Genomic DNA, 21,430 nt, shown 5'->3' with positions numbered 1-21,430 from the left:
TGTTTCTGGCCAAGCGGGCTACTCTGGAGCCCAATTTTGTTGTTTTTCCACTGTTCATTTAAATAAATAAAATGTACCCAAACACATTATATGTACTGGAAAGAACCCAGCTGGTTGGCACCTAAGCACTATTAAACATTCAAGGTGAAGAACATTTGGAGCATTGTATTAGGGATTCAATGAATTAAAAAAACAAAACAAAACATTTTTTTAAAGGTTTTATTGCAAAAGATATATGTACAGCTAGAACAGTCAAAAACTAAACAAAAAAACCCCTGAATACTTTTAAAAACACAAAAGTCAGATGCATCCGTTTGCGCCGCTAGTGTTTTTCTACTGATCTTCCCTGTGTGTTATCAGTTTAATGGGGCTCCAGCTCTCTGTTAATAAGCGGCACATGTAATGACATGATCAGAATCTTCAGTCTGAATCCCCATCATCCTCTCTCACTGCTCCCACTGCTGCAGCCAGGTCGTCCTCGCTGCCCTTCAACCTGTCTCCTGGAAACGAAACAGAAACCAAGCAGACGATGAAAACTCTGCCCACCAGCACCCATTCTGGAGTATAATAAGCCAATGGGGCAGTTCAAAACTACTGGTAACAACGCCCTCCTAAAAACTAAATATCTCATCATTAAAAGGAAGTTATGCACCTTTAAAAGCTTCAAATAAAATGACTATAAAAAGTCCAAGGTGTGAGTTGTCAGAATTTTGGGAATAACTGAAGGGCAAATAGCACAGCAAGTAAGAAAAAGTAGACCACCGTGACCTACATCGACACTGCTCTCAAAAACTTCAATTGAAGAATGCCCTAACCAAGTTTAACAATTGGATAAACAGTGAAGCGGTTCACCAGAGGGGGATAAAAAGTTGGGTCTTTAAAAGCTTGCAGAAGGGTCGTTCCTACAGAGTAAACTCCTAAGATTATAAGTGTTGATTGATTGAATCCTGTCTCTTCTAGTAAAAATCCCACAGTAATGTAAAAATAAAGCCTTGTGGGGCTCCCAAGTGGCGCAACCAGTAAAAGCACTCGCTAGAGTGCAGGATGCGCTCTATAGCCTGGATGTCGCGAGTTCGAGTCCAGGCTATTCCACAGCCGACTGTGGACGGGAGCTTCCAGGGGGCGGCGCTCAATTGGCCGAGCGTCGCCCGGGGGGAGGGAGGGTTAGGTCGGCCAGGGTGTCCTCGGCTCACCGCGCACCAGTGACCCCTGTAGTCTGGCCGGGCGCCTGCGGGCTTGCCTGTAAGCTGCCCAGAGCTGCGTTGTCCTCTGACGCTGTAGCTCTGAGGCGGCTGCACGGCGAGTTTGCAGTGTGTAAAGAAGCGGGCAGCTGACGGCACACGCTTCGGAGGACGGCATGTGTTCATCTTTGCCCCTCCCGAGTCAGCGCAGGGGTGGTAGCGGTGAGCTGAGCCTAAAAAATAATTGGGCATTTCAAATTGGGGAGAAAATAATAAAAAACTAATTGGCAACGACTAAATTACCAGCAAAAAAAAATAAAATAAAAATAAAGCCTTGTAACACTGACTCAAGTGTACTGGGTGAACCAGTGCTTTGTTTTCAAAGTTAGGTGGTCATTACACAGCTCAGCCGACACTGAAAACACATTTAGGAGGCAGACTGAACAGTGCCAGCATGGATACCAATAACAGTGCTTGCGAGGCATGCATGTTAAACTCTACAGTGCTTTGCCGTAAAGAGCAATGTGTAATGTACTAAAATAAAACTAAGTGACAAGAAAGCAAATCAGTAACGTATTGTGGTGGCTAGCGCTGGGTTTAGTTTAAATGTGACTTGCTAAACATTTAGTAGTTGTAAACAACAGTGAAGAGGTTGACAGGACAAAGCTGCTGCCACTCACGGATCAGTTCTGCGATGGCTCTCTGTGTCCTTTTCTCAAGCTTTTCCAGCTTCTTAGCCACGTCTCGCTTCAAATCCCTGAGCAGCAAAAAAGGAAATGTTGGAACACCATACAGGACGGTTGAGGGGAGGGGGTCCTTATATACCACATTCTACTGCTTTACAGAGTATTGCTATTTTATTGGCTTTAACTTTGAAAACCGAGATAGAAATAAATATTAAAAAACTTTCATCCTAGGATTTCTTATATGACAGCAAAGTAATTTCTGATTAAAATACTTCAGATATCCTCCCACTCCCCTGCACATACTGTACAGTGCACATGCACACATGCATGCACACACACACCACAGAGCACAGAAACACATTCAAAACATTTAGTACCGGTACTTACCAGTCAGGCTTCCTGGGTGCAAGGTTAGCCAAGTCCTACGGTAGACAATACAGATTACAGGTTACCTACTACAATTGTAGCCTAAATGAATAGTGCTGCCATACTGAGGCATCCAATCAATGGCTGCTGGTGGCCAAAATTTTTGGGTGTTCACACCTGAGATGCAGGCGAGGGGAAGAGCAGTAGTAGCAGCTGCCACCGCCGCCACGGGAGAAAAAGGGACAGACGGCGCAAAATAAAGTCAGATTAAAACCGAAAAGAACGAAGTTGAACAAATAAGAGTATTCATAAACTTTAATTTAAAGTTAGATGAAGTTAGAGAAAGATAATTAGACTTGTGAATTTTATTTTAATATTTAAACAGTTTAAATGTTTCCTGTCTCCGCAAAGTAACACACCATGCACGACTGAGAAGAGACAAAGTCGTGCTGCTCATATTTATAGCCTTTGTTGTCTTGGTACATGCGCGCTGATCTTCTGATCACCGTGTTCGCTAACCGGCTGCGCTCCATCCAGGCATTTTTAAGCCAATCGTAGCCAGTCCTGGCTGACGGCCGGCTGCTACTGCGCATGTGCACAGTGGATTTGGGTGCTCACATTTCTGAACGAGCACAGCCCGGCTTCAGCCCATTAAACAGATGGGATGAATGGCATTGTTGATGTGCCAGTGTCACATGAGCGGGAAGGGAAATGAAACACACATCACCCAGAAGAAGGAAAGTGCAATTCATTAATAAAAGAGGCTGGGGGTTAGGCAATCAAGCGAACACTGTTATCCGGCCACCCCTGGATCCAATACAAAAACACTATTACAATGAAATGTTATTTGTTTGTTCAATTCCTTTCTTATCTCAGTATGTTATTGTTCTTACACGTGCATATTGTCATATTGTATATAATACATTTGAAATTGAAATTTTGGGAGTTTCTGATGCTCTGCAATTAATTGATTATAATATTCATTAACAGGTTCCTGCTCTGACCAGGTGCCATAAAAAACACTTGGAAGGGTTTGATACCTTCACACTCCGTATGACTTGTACTGAACTAAAGAGGTGGGTGATCAAAATATAAAAGCATAGTATTCGTTTGATGACGATATATATCACAATATTCAAATTTCAAATCAGAAATCAAGACACAGATGGTTAGATGCCATAAACAACTGTGAACGACATGGAATTCTTCTTTAAAAAATTTCACAAATTCACACTTACACCACCACAAAATGCTGTGTAATACTAAAACCAAAAGAGTACAACAGACCCTCAGCCTGTTACAGGTGTGCATTTCAGCAGGTGCACCTACCACTTCCTCGATCAATGGCTCCGGATTGGCTGCTTCCAGTTGGTCCCTCACCTTCTCCTCCACTGGAAAACAAGCACAACGGTTCCTTCAGGACAGTGGTCAGTTAGCAAACTAGCTCGCAAGCTGCACTTTCACAGCTTCCTCGCATCTCTCTAACCAATTTGTTTATCTGCACAGGTTGACAACTGCAGAAACTTTAAGTGTCTTGTAACCATGCTTTGGCTGATGCTGCTCAGTGATTTTGTGACTATAAAAATGCAGAGTAAAATTGACATGTGTAAGAAATTAGCAGTGGTTGTAAGGTGGGTGGTATACAGGGGCAAATCCAGACTTTCATGAAGGGGGTAACATGCCGCTAAAGTAAACAATATTTTGACATTTATTGTATAGATTATTCTTTATTTTGTACAGTTTACGCTGTGGGTGCATTCTGTATATAGCTAGCTGTATATATCATCATGGATTGGTTTTCTCATAAATCGTCAAAGAGCCGTCGAGGACGTTTTCTTATGAATCTTTCAACAACCTCATTAACATCAATATCCATGTGATAATGTGTGTTCATTAGAATTAGAGCAGCCAACCCATCTTCCCCCATCGTAGACCTTAGCACTGTTTTGCTACGTCGAAGTAGAGGTCTGCTCGGGCCTAAATTTAAAACCTGATCCGAACCCGACCAAACAAAATGCGAACCCGAGCCCGAGACCCTTGAAATATTTGCATACCCGACCTGACCATCTCCACAAATATATTCCTAACATACACTATTGCAACTAAGTACCTTCAGTTTAGAGTATTCCTGGTTTCCAGTTAAAACGTAAATAAAGAAAAAATCACTCTCAATTATTCATATCTCATGTTCTTCCTTTCCAAGTAATCCAACACTGCATGATTTGAAAGAAGACAACAACACGCTTCTTCAAAACTTTGTTACCATAAATAGCCACAGAAGATGCTCTTGCAAATTTGCATGCTCATTTTGGACACGACTATATCATATCAAACTGCTAAATTAACATTCCACAACAAATATTACACCACAACTATGGCTTTTAAAACAGGTACAGGACGAATACAAAACTTTTCATTGTACTGCTGCAGAGATGAATTTCCCGTCTTTTTGCTGTCCTAGTTCAGTAATATTTTGCAAGATTTGCATTGCCCAAAGCCACATGGACTTTTATTATTGCAGAATACAACAATATATATATATATTTACTCTATCAGCCTATATACAGGTGAACCCGCTTTATATCATGATTGCTGTGCAGGCATAATTCGTGATATAAAACAGTTCATGATATAAACCGAGTTTCACGTTTGCTTATGACAGCACATTACGAGTGCGAGAAAGAAAGAAAACTAACAGTGAATTAAAGAGCAGTGTTTTAATACTTTAGTAGTTCTTTACATTTAAATAAATGCATATAGTTTAAGACAAAATAAATAAGTTTTGTATCATTAACTCGAACAAAACAGTTATCTAAAAAAGGCATGAATTGGCGACTGATGAGAGCTATCAATTAGGCGTGCACTTGGTGGTTTTTTGTTGGGGTTTTTTTGTACATTTGTAGAAGACTGACTATGTTAATTTGGTGATGTTGGTGCTTTGCAACTGGACTGTCCCGTTAAGGCCGCCCACACAGCATTTGTTGACAAAATGTCAGTTTATCAGCCAAGATGATTATTGATTGTTAGTTGCGTTGGAAATTAATTATATGCTGTGGTTACTTAGTAAAGCCCGGCCACGCAGCATCTGACAGGCTGCACAAAATGAATAAGCAGGTTTGTGAGATGATATTAAGAGAGGTAATTTCTCAAAGGACCTATAGTGCATGGCCAGTGGTTTTTCAAAAATTGTGAAGCAGGAAGTGAGTTTTAGGATACACTAGGAAGAAAAAAATACTCTGAGTAAATACTTTCTGAGAAAAAGAACATTCTGTTTCAGCACTGGTAACTGGGATTATACGGATCTCCAGCATCTTGTACAAGTTTGGAAATAATTCTTTATCACAGTGTCTTAAGGATCAAGCAAACTGCTTGGCATTTGGTGCGACATATCAACATTTCTGATCCACCTGTATCTCCACATTTCTAGCTCTATTGCGAGACTCTCATATCGTGGCATGTCATTGTCATTGGGAGCCTCACCTCTAATGACTCATCCATTCCTCACATAACTAAGAAATACACTGGTCTTTTTTCTGCTATAAATGTTGGAGCACTGTGTATTGTGTCGTCGTTCAATTATTAAGAATAACTCATCCACCAATACGATCTACATTTTAGCAGAATTTGTGTTAGACATGACAAGCCTTGAATTACATTGAAATGTGATTTATGATTGCATATTTAATATTTAATAAATATTAAATTTTATTAGATGTAATAAAAGTACAATGCACATAATGAACTGGAATGAAGCCTACCTTTTTTAAACAAAAGCCGACATCGACCCCTGTCTTTTGCGATCCTTGCTGTAGTCTGTCTGGATCTGAAATTTTATGGCAGTGACCGGGGCAGCATTAGTGGGAAGTCCTTGCGGAGAGATGCTGACACAGAAATAAAACTGTAAAAAAATCACCACTAGATGTCATGATTCCAGTCACTGAAATAACCCTGTTCATAATAATTTTAATTTAGTGGTATAAAAAGTCGGTCCAGTAACTATTTATTTTAATTTTGTCTTATACAAAAGTTTTGTTTTTTAACAAAGGGGGGGACGGGGGACGGGGGTGCCCGGACCCTCAGGGAACCCTCCCTGGATCCGCCCATGAGTATATATGGAGTATATAGTGAGCTACTCATTTCTGAAATACAGCCACAGTTTCAAAAGTTATGTAGAGTTTATACTGTTTAATACTGTGCTATACAAACACAAGTGTTCAAGCCCTCAAAAGCCTCTTCAAGTGTAAGTGGAAATTAAAAGAAATAGCTGTTTACATTTGCACATTAATAAGGTACATTTTGTGTCTCTGGCACATACAGTGGCTTTGAACCCTGAAAACCTAGAGCAAAGGGAATATCAGTTGTGTGCCTCTATCTCTCAAAACAATCTTCCAAAACTATTGATGTGGATTCCACTCCCAACTGATAAAGTGTGAATGATCCCTTGATGGTCTCATTAACAGGAATGTGTGTGTTCACACATTAGACTAACCTTGCAGCTGTGTGAATGGTGCTAGTTACAGTAGGTCACAAAGGCAAAGAACAACTCAAAAGAATCTGAAATTCTAACAAGGCATTCCTCCTGCTGGTTTGATGTGGGGGGACGCAGCACCCACCTGAGGCCAGCTTTGCTTTGGGCACCTGTCTCTCCCAGAGCTCCTCATCCTCTGGGGTGTAGTTCCGCAGCTTCAGCTCCCTGAAAAACAAAGAGATTGTTTGTACAAGACAGCCAACGCACCATTGCTACGAGACTAGAGTCTTTCCAGTCCAGCTCTTTGTTCTAACCATGCCTTTATCAATAAACCGGAGGCCAGTTCTTAAAGTGCTTCGTCATTTAATTTACCTAACAAACCTGTGGTTGACTGGCCCCCCGAAATCTGAGTTACCACTGCAATATCTGGCCAAGAAAATTCTCTTTGGAATTGAGCATGCATTGTCTTTTGCAGGGGCACATACATGCTGCAAGGACACTTTTTATTAAGCCAGATAGTTAAGGTTGCAATACCCCTCAATGGAATCTGCATGACTGAAAAAAACACAACACAGTGCACCCATATATTTGGAAGATAGAACAGATCCAAGTCTACACGCAGAAACCTAGCTGAAAACAAACAAATTAGCTGATCCTTTCCTGCATTGCCCATTTCTGATGTCTGCTAGCATAGTTATCGCTCTTTAAACAAGCCAGGCTCTTGATATAAACACAGCACATCTGGAATGTGTTCCCATGTCACTGTGTACAAAACTGAGAGACTTCAGCTGTGTGCCAGAGTGGCTTGGTGGTTAGAGTACTGGGCTGCAGAGTGGAAGGCAATGGTTACAGTATGCGCCTGTAGACCCCTAGTGTGTAGTTATCATGATGTAACCAAGAGGTACTGAGGCATGGCTTTTTTTTTTTTTATAGCTGTACTTCTTAAAATCACACTCCACCAGCAGAGGGCAGCAGCACATAGACAATAAGAAAAACAAAGACAACCCTGATTCAAGAGAGTCTTTTGTTTGTTTTTGTAAATAAAGGACACCCGTCAATAACGATGAGGATGCATCACACATTATACTACAGGCGCTGCCCATAGATTATATACCTAAAACATATTCCTGCTAATGGACACAATTCTTGTACTTCCAGCAGTTCAATCAGTGGGTGTTTCGGGGAAACTACAATATTTAAGACAGCGTTTCATAATGTTTATTTAAAAAAAAGCATTTGGCTGAAGCTATCAGCTAAACCCATTAAAAAAAATCAAGTAGTGTCAGAAAATAAGCTTTGCATGTTTAGCTAAATGTAAACAATGCATTTAATACTTAATTTATTATAATGGAGAACTCAATTTAACCCTCACCAAATAACATTCAATGTTTTCATACAGTAACTGTACTAATGTGATTCATACAATTTATGCCTGACATAATAAATGTATACTATTCGAAACTTAGGCTACTTGGAGGAATCCTTAAACACATGAAACTGGACATTAGCTGATCCATGATCTCATGTTCTTTTAATAATATTAATCTTAATGCTATCCATTTCTACAGTGCAAAACGGAAACACATTTAATAATAATAATTAATAATAATAACAATAATAACATTGTGTATTGTTACCTCCTTGACTTTTTGCTTTGTGTGCTTGAGATTTCATGTGTTCCAACACTCTGCTTCCGAAGGTAATCAATCGAGTGCTGACAGAACATACAAAGCATATCCCGTCTTCATAGAAATCGGCTGGAAATTGTTGAGCATGATCCTGTGCACTAATTTTGGTTGAATCTTATTTTTTCCTGGCATCATTAGTGCTTTGCTTCATGTTTTTTGTCTGATTTTAGTATTTCAAATCAAAGTACTGCATGCTGATAGTGTGTCCGGAAATGCAACTGTCATTGCAACGAACTCAGCCAATGCCATGGACAGTGTCATACAGCAATATGAATCCGGATGTAGTTCATTTTCATGAATCTTCACTGTTTAAGGTCTATGTAGTGGATGACTATGCTAATACTTTTGTTACTGTTGTAGTGTGACACTAAGCAATACTTTATTTCACGCATCATTTCAATACATTGAAGTAATACTCGACCCGGCGATGTCCAGGCTATAGGGCGCATCCTGCACGCCGCACGGAGCGCCTTTACTGGATGCGCCGCTCGGAAGCCCCCTGATGGGAGTAATATTAATCCTAATATATATATTTTTGAAAGCCGAAGTACATTTCAGTTCAGTTGTAACCATAAATGTGAACTGCTCTTTATTGTATTTTCAGTCAGCACGACACGCCGTCAAACCAAAAACACTATCAGCTGAGCTTACAGCAGTCAAAGACGGAACACACAGAAACCCTGAACATAACAGCTTTAACTGGCTGGAGTACAGAGCAAGCTTAATAAAGTCATAACAGAGATCCCGTCAGGTACATAAACAGCTTCTTCTTCAGTAACCTACGCTCCTTTTGATGTGATACAACAAGGACTATTTAGATTTATATTCAAAATGTTTTAAATAGTTTGACTGAATGTACGCTTTGAAGAACACAGACTGCATGCATATGAAAAATACTGCAGTATAATTGATGCATAGATATATACTATGTATCTACAAAATACATCGGTGTATCTATTACGTTAAGTAATTTATGTAACAATGTTTTATATACATTATAATTTTTTCCAACTACTGGCCATTCTCTTATAAAATGCGTTTATGTTCCTTTTGTTTTTTCACTCCTTATGACTTCTGCAAAGTCGCATGTATTGTAATGATTACAATTTACTATTTGCTATATCCAGTACATTAAGTTATACTACAAACATCTAAAAAGCCTGTTTGACACATTTAATAAATTAATTACCAAGACATATAATTAAACAGTAGTCAAAACAACTGATTTGCAGGACAAGACAAGAGAAATGAATATAACAAGTAATAGAAGGCGCTACTTTTTTTTTTATTAAGTAATAAGTAAGGATATTAGTTTTTTTTTTTCTGAAGAAATGGATAACGAGTAATAAGTAACATGCCTAACACTGGAGACTGTAAATAAACACAGTGTAAACCAATAATAGTGAGAGCAGCCCCCCATTTTGACTAACTGAGTTTATCGGAGACAGAAGCAACTCACCTGTGCTTCACCTCCTCAATCTCTTCTAGAGAACGCTTATTCTCGGGCTCGCCATCCTCTGGGTCTCTGTTCTGTAAAACAACAAGCAGCAGCTTTTAATAAACCTGGAAAATCACTTTAACATAGCTTGAAAGATCAGTTGCCTTCAAAACAAATGCATTAAATTGCATAAATGTTTACAGGTACCTCCAACAGTGGTTATAGAACACGTCTTCGAGTAGAGAATTCTGGACAGTACAAAAAGGCTACCTCGCCCACACACACACACACACACACACACACACACACACACACACACACACACACACACACACACACACACAAAAAACATGCACTTCAAGAATGTCCGACCTCCTGACACGGAGGACTGTGGCTAATGGAGTGTATCTCATTCTAATCTTGCTGTTCGAGGGCCTGAGAAGATCATCCACTCCAAGGCAGGACGCATCTCTTAGGAGACCAGAATCATTAATAAAACCCAGAGAGCAGCCAGGGTCTAAACACACCATCCATCTCTCTATTTTTACACCAGGAATTCAAAACATTTATAGTCAAAACAGATTGTCTCTGTTTTTAATGTTGCTATGCAATAGGAGTCTTAATTATATCCCTAAACATGGTAAGTACTGGACTGCATACTTGTTATTTTCAAAACACCAGCTTACAGTATGTCTGCCGTAAGCTAATGTCAACAAATAAAAAGAAACATAGATCTGTGCATAGTCAGCGGGTGGGTTCTTTGGTATGTTTGAGGGAACAGTTTGTAATACAAATCTCTAAATGTGCCTGTTTTGTTCCCCCACCATTACAAAGGCACATGAATATTTTCAAGCCATTCAGGAGGTGAAAGCCAGTCAGGCTTTCATAGGAACAAACAAAAAACCAAACATATAAAACGAGTAGTTGTGTTTGAAAAGTATTACAATTATTATTTGTATGTATTAAAAGCCTAAAATATTAAAATAAAAAGAAAGGAAACCCTATCCTCCACACAGCACACACTGAACCCGATACCTGCAGAGGAACAATATCTCCATGATCGCTCTCCCTGACAATGGGGCTCGCCAGCCAGTGTCACAGACAAGGCAAGCCAATCCTCACCTTAATCAGGCACTCCCAGTGCTTAACGTGAACCTGTTCACCCCCAGCAGGGAGACATACACTCAGACATTTACTGCCACCGTCTTTCCAGGCAGCAGAGGGCTCTATGCACAAAGTTTGTATGTTTTGAAAGGATGTTTTGTTTTGTCTGTTTTTATGAATAAAATCAAGTTTCTGAAACTATTCTGGACTATTGGCAGTTTCATTAACAGCCCCAAGAACTTTTCAAGCTGTCTTTTATACATAAAAACTGACTTTGAAAAATAATGTAATACATATAATAGAGTTTGATTTTCAAAATATTCTGCTTAAATGCAGAAAAAATAAACCGCTGTGGCGACAACACTCTATTTTCACAGTTAGGCCAATCAATTATACTATTAGGTGGCCATTCTGTAAAACTTTCACTGTGAGAAAGGTGAAGATAAATAACTAAGCCAGAGAAGACACAGCAGGGCTGACAGAGGTGTAGCACCTCCTTGGATTCCTGGCTGACAGTCTTTCTCCGTCACCCTCCTTCTCTGCTCTAATCTACTGTGAGCCCAGGGGAAGGGCATGCCCAGAACAGGCAGATATAAAGAATGTTTTTATAGGGTCAAAGAGAAATTAAAAACAAGCTTGTCTGGTTGTGACTGTGGCTGGGCGCTGCCGCTGCCTGTGTGGAAAGGCTGTGTTAAGCTGCGCTTCCAGCTCTGCACGTCACTCACTAAAAAACAAATCCACTCTGATCAAAGGTCCCGCTGGACAATCATACACGGATACCACAGCTAAACCATTCACTGAAATTAGCAAAGTCCGGACCCATTACTTCACAGTTGCGGTACCATGAATTTAGTAATCCTTTGTGCAGTTAATGGTGCACTTGCCCTTTTATAAAAAAACGTCCCCACCTTTAACAGCTGTGTTCTCACTCCTCACCAAATCAATGTGTAAAGCGGTCTTACTAACCACCCACACATTGCTGTCTTGCATAAAGCAAAGGGTGATATTACCTCTACTCATCTTTTGCTACAGTAGTGCTATGTATGGTTCCAGAATAAACAGGTGTTGTTTGTACACGTTACCTCAATAATCTCTGTGAGATGACAGAGGGACATGTGACACAACACATTTATAATAAAATTAGACCCAGTAAATGGCAGACTTTACTGTACAAGGAAATCAGCTAAAATTGCATATTATGACCACATGACTGATTTGGGCTTATTGTATGTTTTAAAAAAATAAAAATAAATAAATAAATAAATAAATAAATAAATAAAAACTACAGTGAAATTACTTCATACTGTGAGATATGACAGGACAGTTGTGTAAAACACATTTATAATAAAATGAGATCAGGTTAATGGATGCAGGGCTAGTTTGAGTTTCAAGTCATGAACATGAGACCTCTACACACTTAACACCCAGTGCCAGAAACATCTCAGGACTACTCTGAGCTGTGTGTTTCTTATACATTACCCCAAAGATTATAGCCTAGTAAATGTTAAACTCAACAAACCTTCCCTTGCACATTAGCCAGCAGCCTCAGTTTAATCTTATCCCTGGGAAGAATTTAAAGAATACAATCCCCCTTAATGCCCCATCACACTCAATGTAAGAAGAGGTTTTCAGGTTCTATTCTTGTCCAAGGACAAGGTTTGACTTGAATATTTGGACAGAGAACTGCTTCCAACGTACTTGGTGGTCAGTAAGACAGGTGCTTCATAAATATATTTTAGCAACGTCTATAATGAAAGCTGACCCTTCCTGTACACGTGTGCCTCGTGTCCCGCAGGTGACTGTACATCTGAATGGGAGTGTTATTTTGTCAATGTTGGATGAACTGTAAAAGTTCAGCCTGTTTTACATTTTACTAGGCTTTCTTGAAATTCAAGTCAAGTGACATGAATACAAATATTTACTGTACAAGATTTGTTTTTGTTTTTTTTCAAGTGGACAACGTGCAGCGCAAACCCACAGTTAAACCAGGAGATGCACCGATCATCAGACACTGCGTTTCACTGTCATAATCACCTATTATTATTATCTGCTCTTCAAAAGCTCCATCTCAAACCTGTGATGTTATACTTTAAAGTTGAACATGGGGTCAGAGTTTTCAATTCCAACCCACGCTCTATACAAACTGCCATCCCATCAATCAAGCAAATTCGGCATTAGTCAGAGCACACGGTCACGGTTGTTACGGTTCATGGTGAGAAGTGGGAAGTTATTTCTTATTCTTTATTTATGTATTTTTTATTCTTGCAAACTTTTAGTTTTGTTAATGCTGCATAATAATAGATTTTCTGTTTATGCATAACCACCGTTTGTATGCTTGGGTCTTTCCAATTCTTTTTGACCTGTGTTTCAGGTACCGGTGTCACAGTAAATTGCTAGACCATCAAAAATGTATATATAGCCTTTACTGAGCATGCACGAATTTCAGAAATTAAAGGGAGGGTTAGTTGGAAATTCAATTAATGTTACAGGACCTAAAACGCCATTAGTTTTAATCTGTGAACTTTAAATCGCTAAACCTGTATAACGGTCTATGGCTCATCGGCGTCTTTGTTTTAAATTTCTAACCATAAAATTGTAAAATATAGCAAATTGTTTTAAACTTAAAAAATGTTGTCATAGTGTTTATTAAAGTCTACATTTTACGTGACTTTTTTTTGCTTATGTACGCTACATCGTTTTAATAATAACACTTTTTAATAGGACATACGGTTAAATTAATTAATAGATTGTATTTTTTGTTATTATCTATTACCCAAAGATATTTTTGGATAGATGTTGATGAGATCTACAAGAATCAACAAAATATTTTGGTATCCGCGGATGTTGGATTTTTGAAGTTGCATTTGTCATGCATTCGACCATTGCTTATGGCCACTTTGGTGAGGCTAAAGTACCACATAGTCCTAACCGAACTGGCGTTATTATTCAATTTTGCATTGTCTGGGGTTAGATCTAGAGTAAAAAGTGACAGGGTGTGCTTCCAGTGGCACTAGCTTGGAGCTGAGGGGTTATGAACTTGCATGTGGATACGCATGTCTTCTGCCATCTTGACAATGCAGCGTGGTTGCCATGTGGTTTTGAACACTGCTCCGTGCGGAGCTCCAGTGTCCTGGCGCCATGCATACTGGCAACTGGCACATCCTGAAGAAATAGGCCTATTGTGGCAAGGTAGAGATTCCCTGCCACGGAAGACTTAAACTCCAAAGACTTTCAGGTGTGCCTGCCCAGGAGGCTTAATTACCCCCTAGGTAGGCACCACACCCAATAAAGAAGAGTTCTCTTTTGTTGGAGAGAAACCACTAGGAAAGAGAACAAACAGAGAGAGAGAGAGACAGACACACATACTAGACTGGATAGAACGCTGCCAAGTTGCTGCCATTTTTGAGTTGGTTTTTGGCCCTTGAGCCATTGTTTATTTTGTGTTTTGTTGAAATAACAATAATTTAACCGTATTTGATCATTTTGTTTCATATCTTTCGGAATATTAATAGGAATTATAAACAAACCGTTTAAGTCAGTTTAACCCTTAACGATCCATTTATTCAGCGCGTCTCAGGCGTCAGGTCCAATTTATTTTCACACGTGCAGTTTATTTTAGACGCGCTGTTTAAAAGTATTTTTATTTCACAGTAAAACAGGTTTAAAAGGCACTGCATATCAACAGGACACTCAGTACTGTATCTCCAGCCCCGCCCCACCCCTTGTTTGCTGTATTTTTCACATACCTCTTCATAATCGTGCATACTGATAAATCATCTCCTGATCACAAACTCCTCAATAATGCGATCCAAGTCATTATTTTATTACTATAACATCTCAAAAAGCTCTGCAAATGTCTGTGATATTCTTTGAGCACTGGATACAGAAGCAGCTATCTTGTTTGTTTATGGCTGTGTTATCTCTGTGGTGCCGGGGCTATCTGTATTGTTCAGATCTGGCGCTTTTTTTTTCGGTTTCTCTCGGTGCCTATCGGTCTCACTCAGCCATTGAATGGTTTTATCGGCTTTTTCCGGAGAAAAAACGACTAGAGACCTGTGATGTCGGACATAGAACCGCAAAGGTTTAAGGTGACAGATTTCTCTACCAAGTGGTGATAGTGAGCTGAAGATGACCAAAAGCTGCTATGGCTGAGGTTCTCTGGAGAAGGTGATCCAGTGAATATATGCCTGTACCATTGTAAAGCATCTCATAGTTCCAAAGTGGTGTGCTGATCCCACTAAAAGCCACAAGACACAGGGATCGGTTAAAGGCATCAAAGTTATTACTCTGAAAACAGGCGGAAGACCTCCCAATGTTTACACTAATTCCAGGAAACAAGGAAAAGGGTTTGATGGCGAAGCCTGACCCTAAATGTGGTTGGACTTTGACGAAAGACTGTGTACAAGTCTTCTACGAAGAGCAAGAAGTGAGTCGCGTATGTCCAGGGGCAAAACAGGTGGTAACCGTGCATATCAATGGAGAGAAAGTGAAGAAGCCGAAGCACAATGCTTGTCGACCTTCGCCATGCCCATCGTACCTTCTAAGAGCGATACCCCGACAAGAAGATTGGGTTCTTATCATTTACTGCTCTGTGGTCTAAGTGGTGCATACTGCCTACAGCTTCTGGGACTCACTCCATGTGCGTCTGTACATACCATCAGAACATTGATGCTAAAGGCGTGTGGAAAAGTTGATGCTAAAGGCGTGTGGTGCACAGGAGGACTACAAAAGCTCCAGGAAGAAGCTTGTATGACAGGTGCTTGTGAAGCATGTCCTGGTCGTCAACCCCTAGAAGAATACTTTGATGGTCTGGAAAGTCTGGATACAGTTGACAATGTTGTATTCCTTCAGTGGGTGTACATTGATCGCTCCAACCTGCTGACTTTGACAGAGAAGGTCGAGGATTTCAAAAGAATCCTGGTTCAGAAACTTCATCGCCATGAGTGAAAGCAACTGCCTGAGGTGCCTGAAAGAAGATATGAAAGAGGACCATGCCACCTGTCTGCTTGATTTTGCAGAAAATTATGGTTTTGTGATCCAAGACGCTGCCCAAGGATTTCATTGGGACAAAAATTTGCCAAAAACCCCAAATCCGCAGATACCAAAATGTTTTGCTTCTTGTAGATCTCATCAACATACTAACATTTTAGGACCTGCATCCCGTACAGCGTAAAGGGTTGGACTGAAGTTCGAATAAAACTTGTCAATTACCCCTTGTCTGGCAACTTGCCAAAAGTGAGTTAGGTGCTCCTGGTATTTTTTTCTCGAAAGCCCTATTCATTACGAGTCGAACGAGGTGCTACACATAATGGTAGTGTCTAAGTTGAGCCCAGGGTGATTTTTCTTGTAGGGGTCACTTTTTCTCTCTAGGTTGACCTTTGCCAAGTCACAGCTCAAAGTGGAAATAAAAATGATTTGCCTTTCTGAACTCAGCGGGGCCAAAAAACCCAAGGTGAATTTCTCTAGCAAAAGAGACAGCCAGGCAACAAAATGGCCCTTTTCTGGTTGAGTTGGCGTGGAATGACCCAATTGTATTCATGTTAAAATGTGTTACCTTTTTATTAAAATTGAACAGTAATTTGTATGACCCCTTTCTCAATACAGTTGAGTGGAAATTCTCTCTATTTAAAAAAAAAATATAGTTGTAATATAGTCTATAACAGGGGTAGTCAATAGGCGGACCTCGGACCAAATCCAGACCACTAGAACATTTTGAATGGACCGCCAAGTCATATGCCAATCTGTGTTTTTACTTGCATTCACATTGGAAATGCTGTGAATGCTTGAGACAACATAGTTCTTATGAGTGTGGTGCGCTAGGGTACAGTAGGTGTGTTGCTGTGATAATAAGTAGCAGATACAGTGAACGGCATGAATGAAACTAAAATGTACAACAGTATTAGAAGCTAAAATTAAGTGAAACTGCGTGTGTTGGCTGACGTCGCCTGTTTTGCAGCATCAATCTTTCCCATCTCTAAAACTGTAATAATTTATTTTTTATTAATCACACAATTCAGATACAAATGTCATACCTAATGGTTCGAGTTCAGAAGAAAAAGTCGCACTTCACAAAGACCAAGAAAAAAAAATCAATGAGTACGAGTACTACAAAGCCCATTTTCGTGAAGTAGGTTTTCCAAGCCAATTAGAAATATTACCAGTAAAACATAACATAATGTCTTTTAAAAACATGTAAAAGTCAATGTGTATTTGTGTTATTCGAACTGCTGCGGAAAGCACACAGTATTTAAGCGATATGTTTGTGTGTATTCGTTCTCCAAGATGAACATTATTCATATTATTAATATTGGCGTTCTGTTTTGACTGATACATATCTTTGCGTCTCTGTATTGCTCTTACTGAGCTCACCTGTAACTCAAGCCCCTTGAGGACCTACCACTTGTTACTGTATCAGCCGATTACAAATGTACTGAATGTAAAATGTTATACTTTTTATTATTTCTAAGGTTTTTATATTTGTATTTGAATTCACTTGAAAAAGAAAGCAGTCATTTTTCAATTCATTTTTTTTCTCTTGTGCTTCACTTGTGTTTCTTGCTACAATATGCTTTGTTTTTGCAGTGGTGAAACACAATGTTTTGGGTCTGCTAACACAGAACCATATAATAATACAGTAGTTATTAGGGTTGTGTCCGAAGGTTCGTTCGCTAGCCAGGGATTCGAAGATTGTTTTAAACCTCCGAAGGTTTGTCAGACAGGTTCACGCACTGTATTATTATTATTTATTATTTTAATTTTTTTTCCTGTTTACAGAAACTGTGTGACAATGTTTGAATACTATACAAATCACACATTAAATGTCACTCACATGCAAAATTGGATCTTTTTATTTGTATAATGCATATTAAGTAAACAAAAGTTATTAAAATCTGCTACCAATATAGCAATATAGCAACTCTACATGGCGCTGCTGCCGTGTATGGAGCAGGGTATAGTATCCGAAGCAGTGGGCTTGTACCTCTAGTGACTGTATTGCTTCAGTAAAATATGTACTGAATACCTAGTGTACAAGACAGTGTAAGAGAAGTGCTATGGTAGAATTTGTTTGAAACATACAAAATATAAACTAAAACTAATAATTTTAATTTCGAAAACTGAGCATCGTCCGCCCCTCTCCGCTCCAGCTTGTGTTATCCAGAGGCAAACCTTTAATTTCTTCATTTGCCGTCTCGACAGCAAAGCATTTTAGTGTAAGGCGTAAGCTGTATTGAAAGAAATGTCTCGAAACCCCTCTGCTGTTTGGGATTTTTTTGTTAAATGCCCAGACCAAAAAAAATTGAATGCAAACTGTGCAAGTGACTCGTATCATGGAGGCATAACCAATCTGTGGGGTCACTTGACAAGCGTAAGTTCATATTATTATTAGTATTATTAATATTTCTAGTAGTAGTAAAATGTAACTGATAACCTGCTTGTGACTGTTAAATAAAGCTTTGTCCGCAGCAGTTGGTGCAATGCAAGCTTACTGTATATATCGCAAACAGGCTCAATTCCATGTAAATAAACAGTGTATTTATATTTTTATTTAAATTATAAAAACATGATTGCTGTTCTATATAACATTTTTAAACTACATATGCATGTTTTATTCCATTTATATGGATTACCTGTAAAATAGGATTTTCAATCAAATATAAACAAGTAGCTATGGTGACGTCACCAATAAATTATGCAAATGAGTACCATCAAGGTTCGAACCTTCCTTCGGTAATGTGTTCCGAACCTTCGAAGTTCAAAATGTACCCTCCATTGCAGCCCTTGTAGTTATACTTCTATAGTTTTAGCAAGGAAAGAACTCATGCAGAAACAAGTCAGCAAAAAAGACACACTAGTGAAAAAGACGTTTTGGTTTCCAAAAACCTCCTAAAAACCAAATGAAGAACTCGAAAACCAACAACATGTGTAATAACTATATTTGTGTAGTTATGCGTTTGTTTGTGGGTATGGGGATAGGGGTCAGAGTTAAAATGTGCTCCGGACCTTCACCTTGCTGTAACTAAGAATTTTGGACCTTAACATGAAATAATTGACTACCCCTAGTCTATAGCAATACTGAAAGAGTATTAACCCCTTGTCTGCCCTTTTGATGTTCTGTGCTACAAGAATGTTGTGATTTTGGGAGTCAGCTGTTTTACATCAAAATTACCATATGTTCCATTTAAGATACCCCAGGCAAACTAAACTTTTTTTTTTTTTTTTGTCACAGTGTGAACTTTTCATTGGTGACAAGTTTTTGTGGATTTTTAGTAATGTGACCACAAAAATACAGCTATTATTGAATGCAAAATGCAAATTTTTCATAAAATGTATTATACCTACATCATTCTTAGTCCCTAAAATTCTTATCTTTGATGTAAAATTTGAGACTTTTAAGCTGCTTGATTTGCCTCTGTGTAAATTGTTTTATTCGTTTTGGGTATCGGGTATGACTTCCCTGGGTACTAACACAATCCTGGCAGCGTAGACGCATACACCTGATCAGCCTCTGGATAGACTGCTGTGGGATGTTCCGCCGCTCTTCCTGTGAAGCTGCAGCCAGCTGGCGAAGGTTGGCTGATCGTGGTTGTCTCCCATGGATGTCACTGGCGATTTGGTCCCACAGATGTTCTACTGGACTCCGGTCAAGAGAAAATGCTGGCCACGGCAAGACATCGACATTGTTTTCTTGAAGTCGTGCAATTGTAATCCTAGCACTGTTGCCTCAAGGACTTTGTCAATGTATCGCTGAGCAGTAAGGTTGCCCTCAATCTGCATCAAAGGCGTTCTTGTGTTAAAGGAGATTCCTCCCCACATCATCACACTTCCACCGCCCCACCGCTTGGCTTGAACAACGCAACAGTCTCTCTGCCGCCACCTCAGATGTTCTCTGGCCCACAGAAGACTACGATTCTGTATATCAGCTGTCAACATGTTACCCCTGAACGCCCTCCGAGCATGCAAATCATTTTCATGTAGACAGTGGGCTACAGTCATTCTGCTGATGCACAGGTTATTTCTTCCTGGAATTTCTAGTGCTATAACCACTGCAGTCTGAAAATGATTACACAGATGGATCAGGATGGGACGGCCCTTGGGCCACTGTGGTGACCATTTGCCTTCCAGGACGTGGCCTGTCCCTCACAGAGCTGGTTTCCTGGTTTCTCTGGACTAGTCTGCTGATTGTTGAAGCAGAACATCTCATTCTCCGGACAACTTCTCTCACAGACAGGCCGCCTTCAATCATGCCGATAGCAACCAGGCGATCTTCATTACTCAAGCAGGGCACGGTCATATCTTTCACTGTTCTTGCATTAATTAAAATCACGTCTGGCTATTTATACAGATTCTTAATCAACTCAATTACCAAACACTGAGCACCTGCCGTTTTTATGAAATCACGACTTGAGCTCAGTATTTTGTTATCCCAAGGAACAATACTACTCAAACAATCAACAAACCTATCTGCTCACTGTTTAAAATGTAAATAGCATTATGTATGTGCGCAATGAGCTATTGATGTGCATCAGTATATATATTTTCTGAATCTGAACAAAATAAGGATTTCAGAAATGGGTACCATAACATCTCCAGTCAATGGTTTGTTACCAATAATCCTTCTGCAATCTGAGGTAATGTTATTGTATGTAGCGAAAATCACTTGTTTGTCACAATATTTGGACCTCTGAATCCGACAGCTTTAGTTTCACTGCTGAAAAAACAATGTTTCTGAATTTCTTGGTGTCCTGAGTGCACCTTTACACACATTTCCAGACATTTACATGCCCTAGACTGACACCAGGCCACTTTTCTACTTTGAACTATGCAACCTATAGCACCCACCCTGATTTCATGTGCCCAGTACGCCGCCCAGGCAAAAGTATATATTTTATGAATCTGCACAAAATAATGATTTATGAAATAGGTAACATAACATCCTTCTGGAGCCCGAGGTTGCCCAATGTTGCTGCATGAATAAAAACAAGTGTTTTTTTACTAACTTTGGCTACATTGGTTTCTTTTGAAGGTTTATTTAGTCCTTCCAGTACTTATGTACTGTGTGGCACTTTTCAAAACACTCCAAACAGAGGCCTGGCTGAGAGGGACAGCATGGACAGTAGTACCGTGTATCCCTCCGTATGCCCTTGCGGGAACATACCCAGCACCATTTTTAAGGATAGGCTTTTTTCCTGGACTGTGGCAGTGTTTGAATAAAATGCTGTTCACTAAGCTTTGTCACAGTTTCTGATCTTTCAGTCTCTGGTACTCCCTGTGTATTGAACAAAAGGCTAGAGATCACAGAGGTCTGGAATGGAAGAAATGTTAACTGAAGCTCTGGTGCTGTACTTGGGCACACTACGTAGGCATTGCACAATGAGATCTGGACCATGTACATGCCAGGCTTCTTATACCACACCATGGTCTTCCTTGCAGAATTGTACAGCTCCAGCATCTGGTCTGACCTATCCATGCCTCCCATGAATTGTTGTATTATTTATTTA

The 21,430-nt window shown here is 39.7% G+C and overlaps 1 protein-coding gene across 1 annotated transcript; it reads right to left on the bottom strand.

The window, feature by feature from the left end:
• Positions 1-214: 214 nt before the first annotated feature.
• LOC117394504 (coiled-coil domain-containing protein 12-like) lies at positions 215-21,399 on the bottom strand. Its single transcript, XM_059020785.1, has 9 exons — positions 21,276-21,399; positions 12,014-12,024; positions 10,950-10,982; positions 9,849-9,919; positions 6,847-6,926; positions 3,563-3,624; positions 2,255-2,289; positions 1,862-1,938; positions 215-500 (listed from the first exon to the last, which is right to left on the bottom strand). Exons 1-9 carry the CDS (start codon positions 21,397-21,399, stop codon positions 421-423), a joined length of 573 nt encoding a protein of 190 aa, XP_058876768.1. The 3' UTR covers positions 215-420.
• Between the last annotated feature and the right edge of the window lie 31 nt (positions 21,400-21,430).

This window comes from Acipenser ruthenus, chromosome 3, assembly GCF_902713425.1.
Source record: "Acipenser ruthenus chromosome 3, fAciRut3.2 maternal haplotype, whole genome shotgun sequence".
Classification (NCBI taxonomy): domain Eukaryota; kingdom Metazoa; phylum Chordata; class Actinopteri; order Acipenseriformes; family Acipenseridae; genus Acipenser; species Acipenser ruthenus.
This window is presented reverse-complemented; position numbering and strand designations above follow the sequence as displayed.

Coding starts and splice junctions, on each gene's coding strand:
- LOC117394504 (XM_059020785.1), bottom strand. CDS start 21,399: ATGGATAGGTCAGACCAGATGCTGGAGCTGTACAATTCTGCAAGGAAG. Junction 6,927..9,848: donor ATTGAGGAGGTGAAGCACAG/GTGAGTTGCTTC, acceptor TTTGTTTTTCAG/GGAGCTGAAGCTGCGGAACT. Junction 1,939..2,254: donor GCACCCAGGAAGCCTGACTG/GTAAGTACCGGT, acceptor TTTGCTGCTCAG/GGATTTGAAGCGAGACGTGG.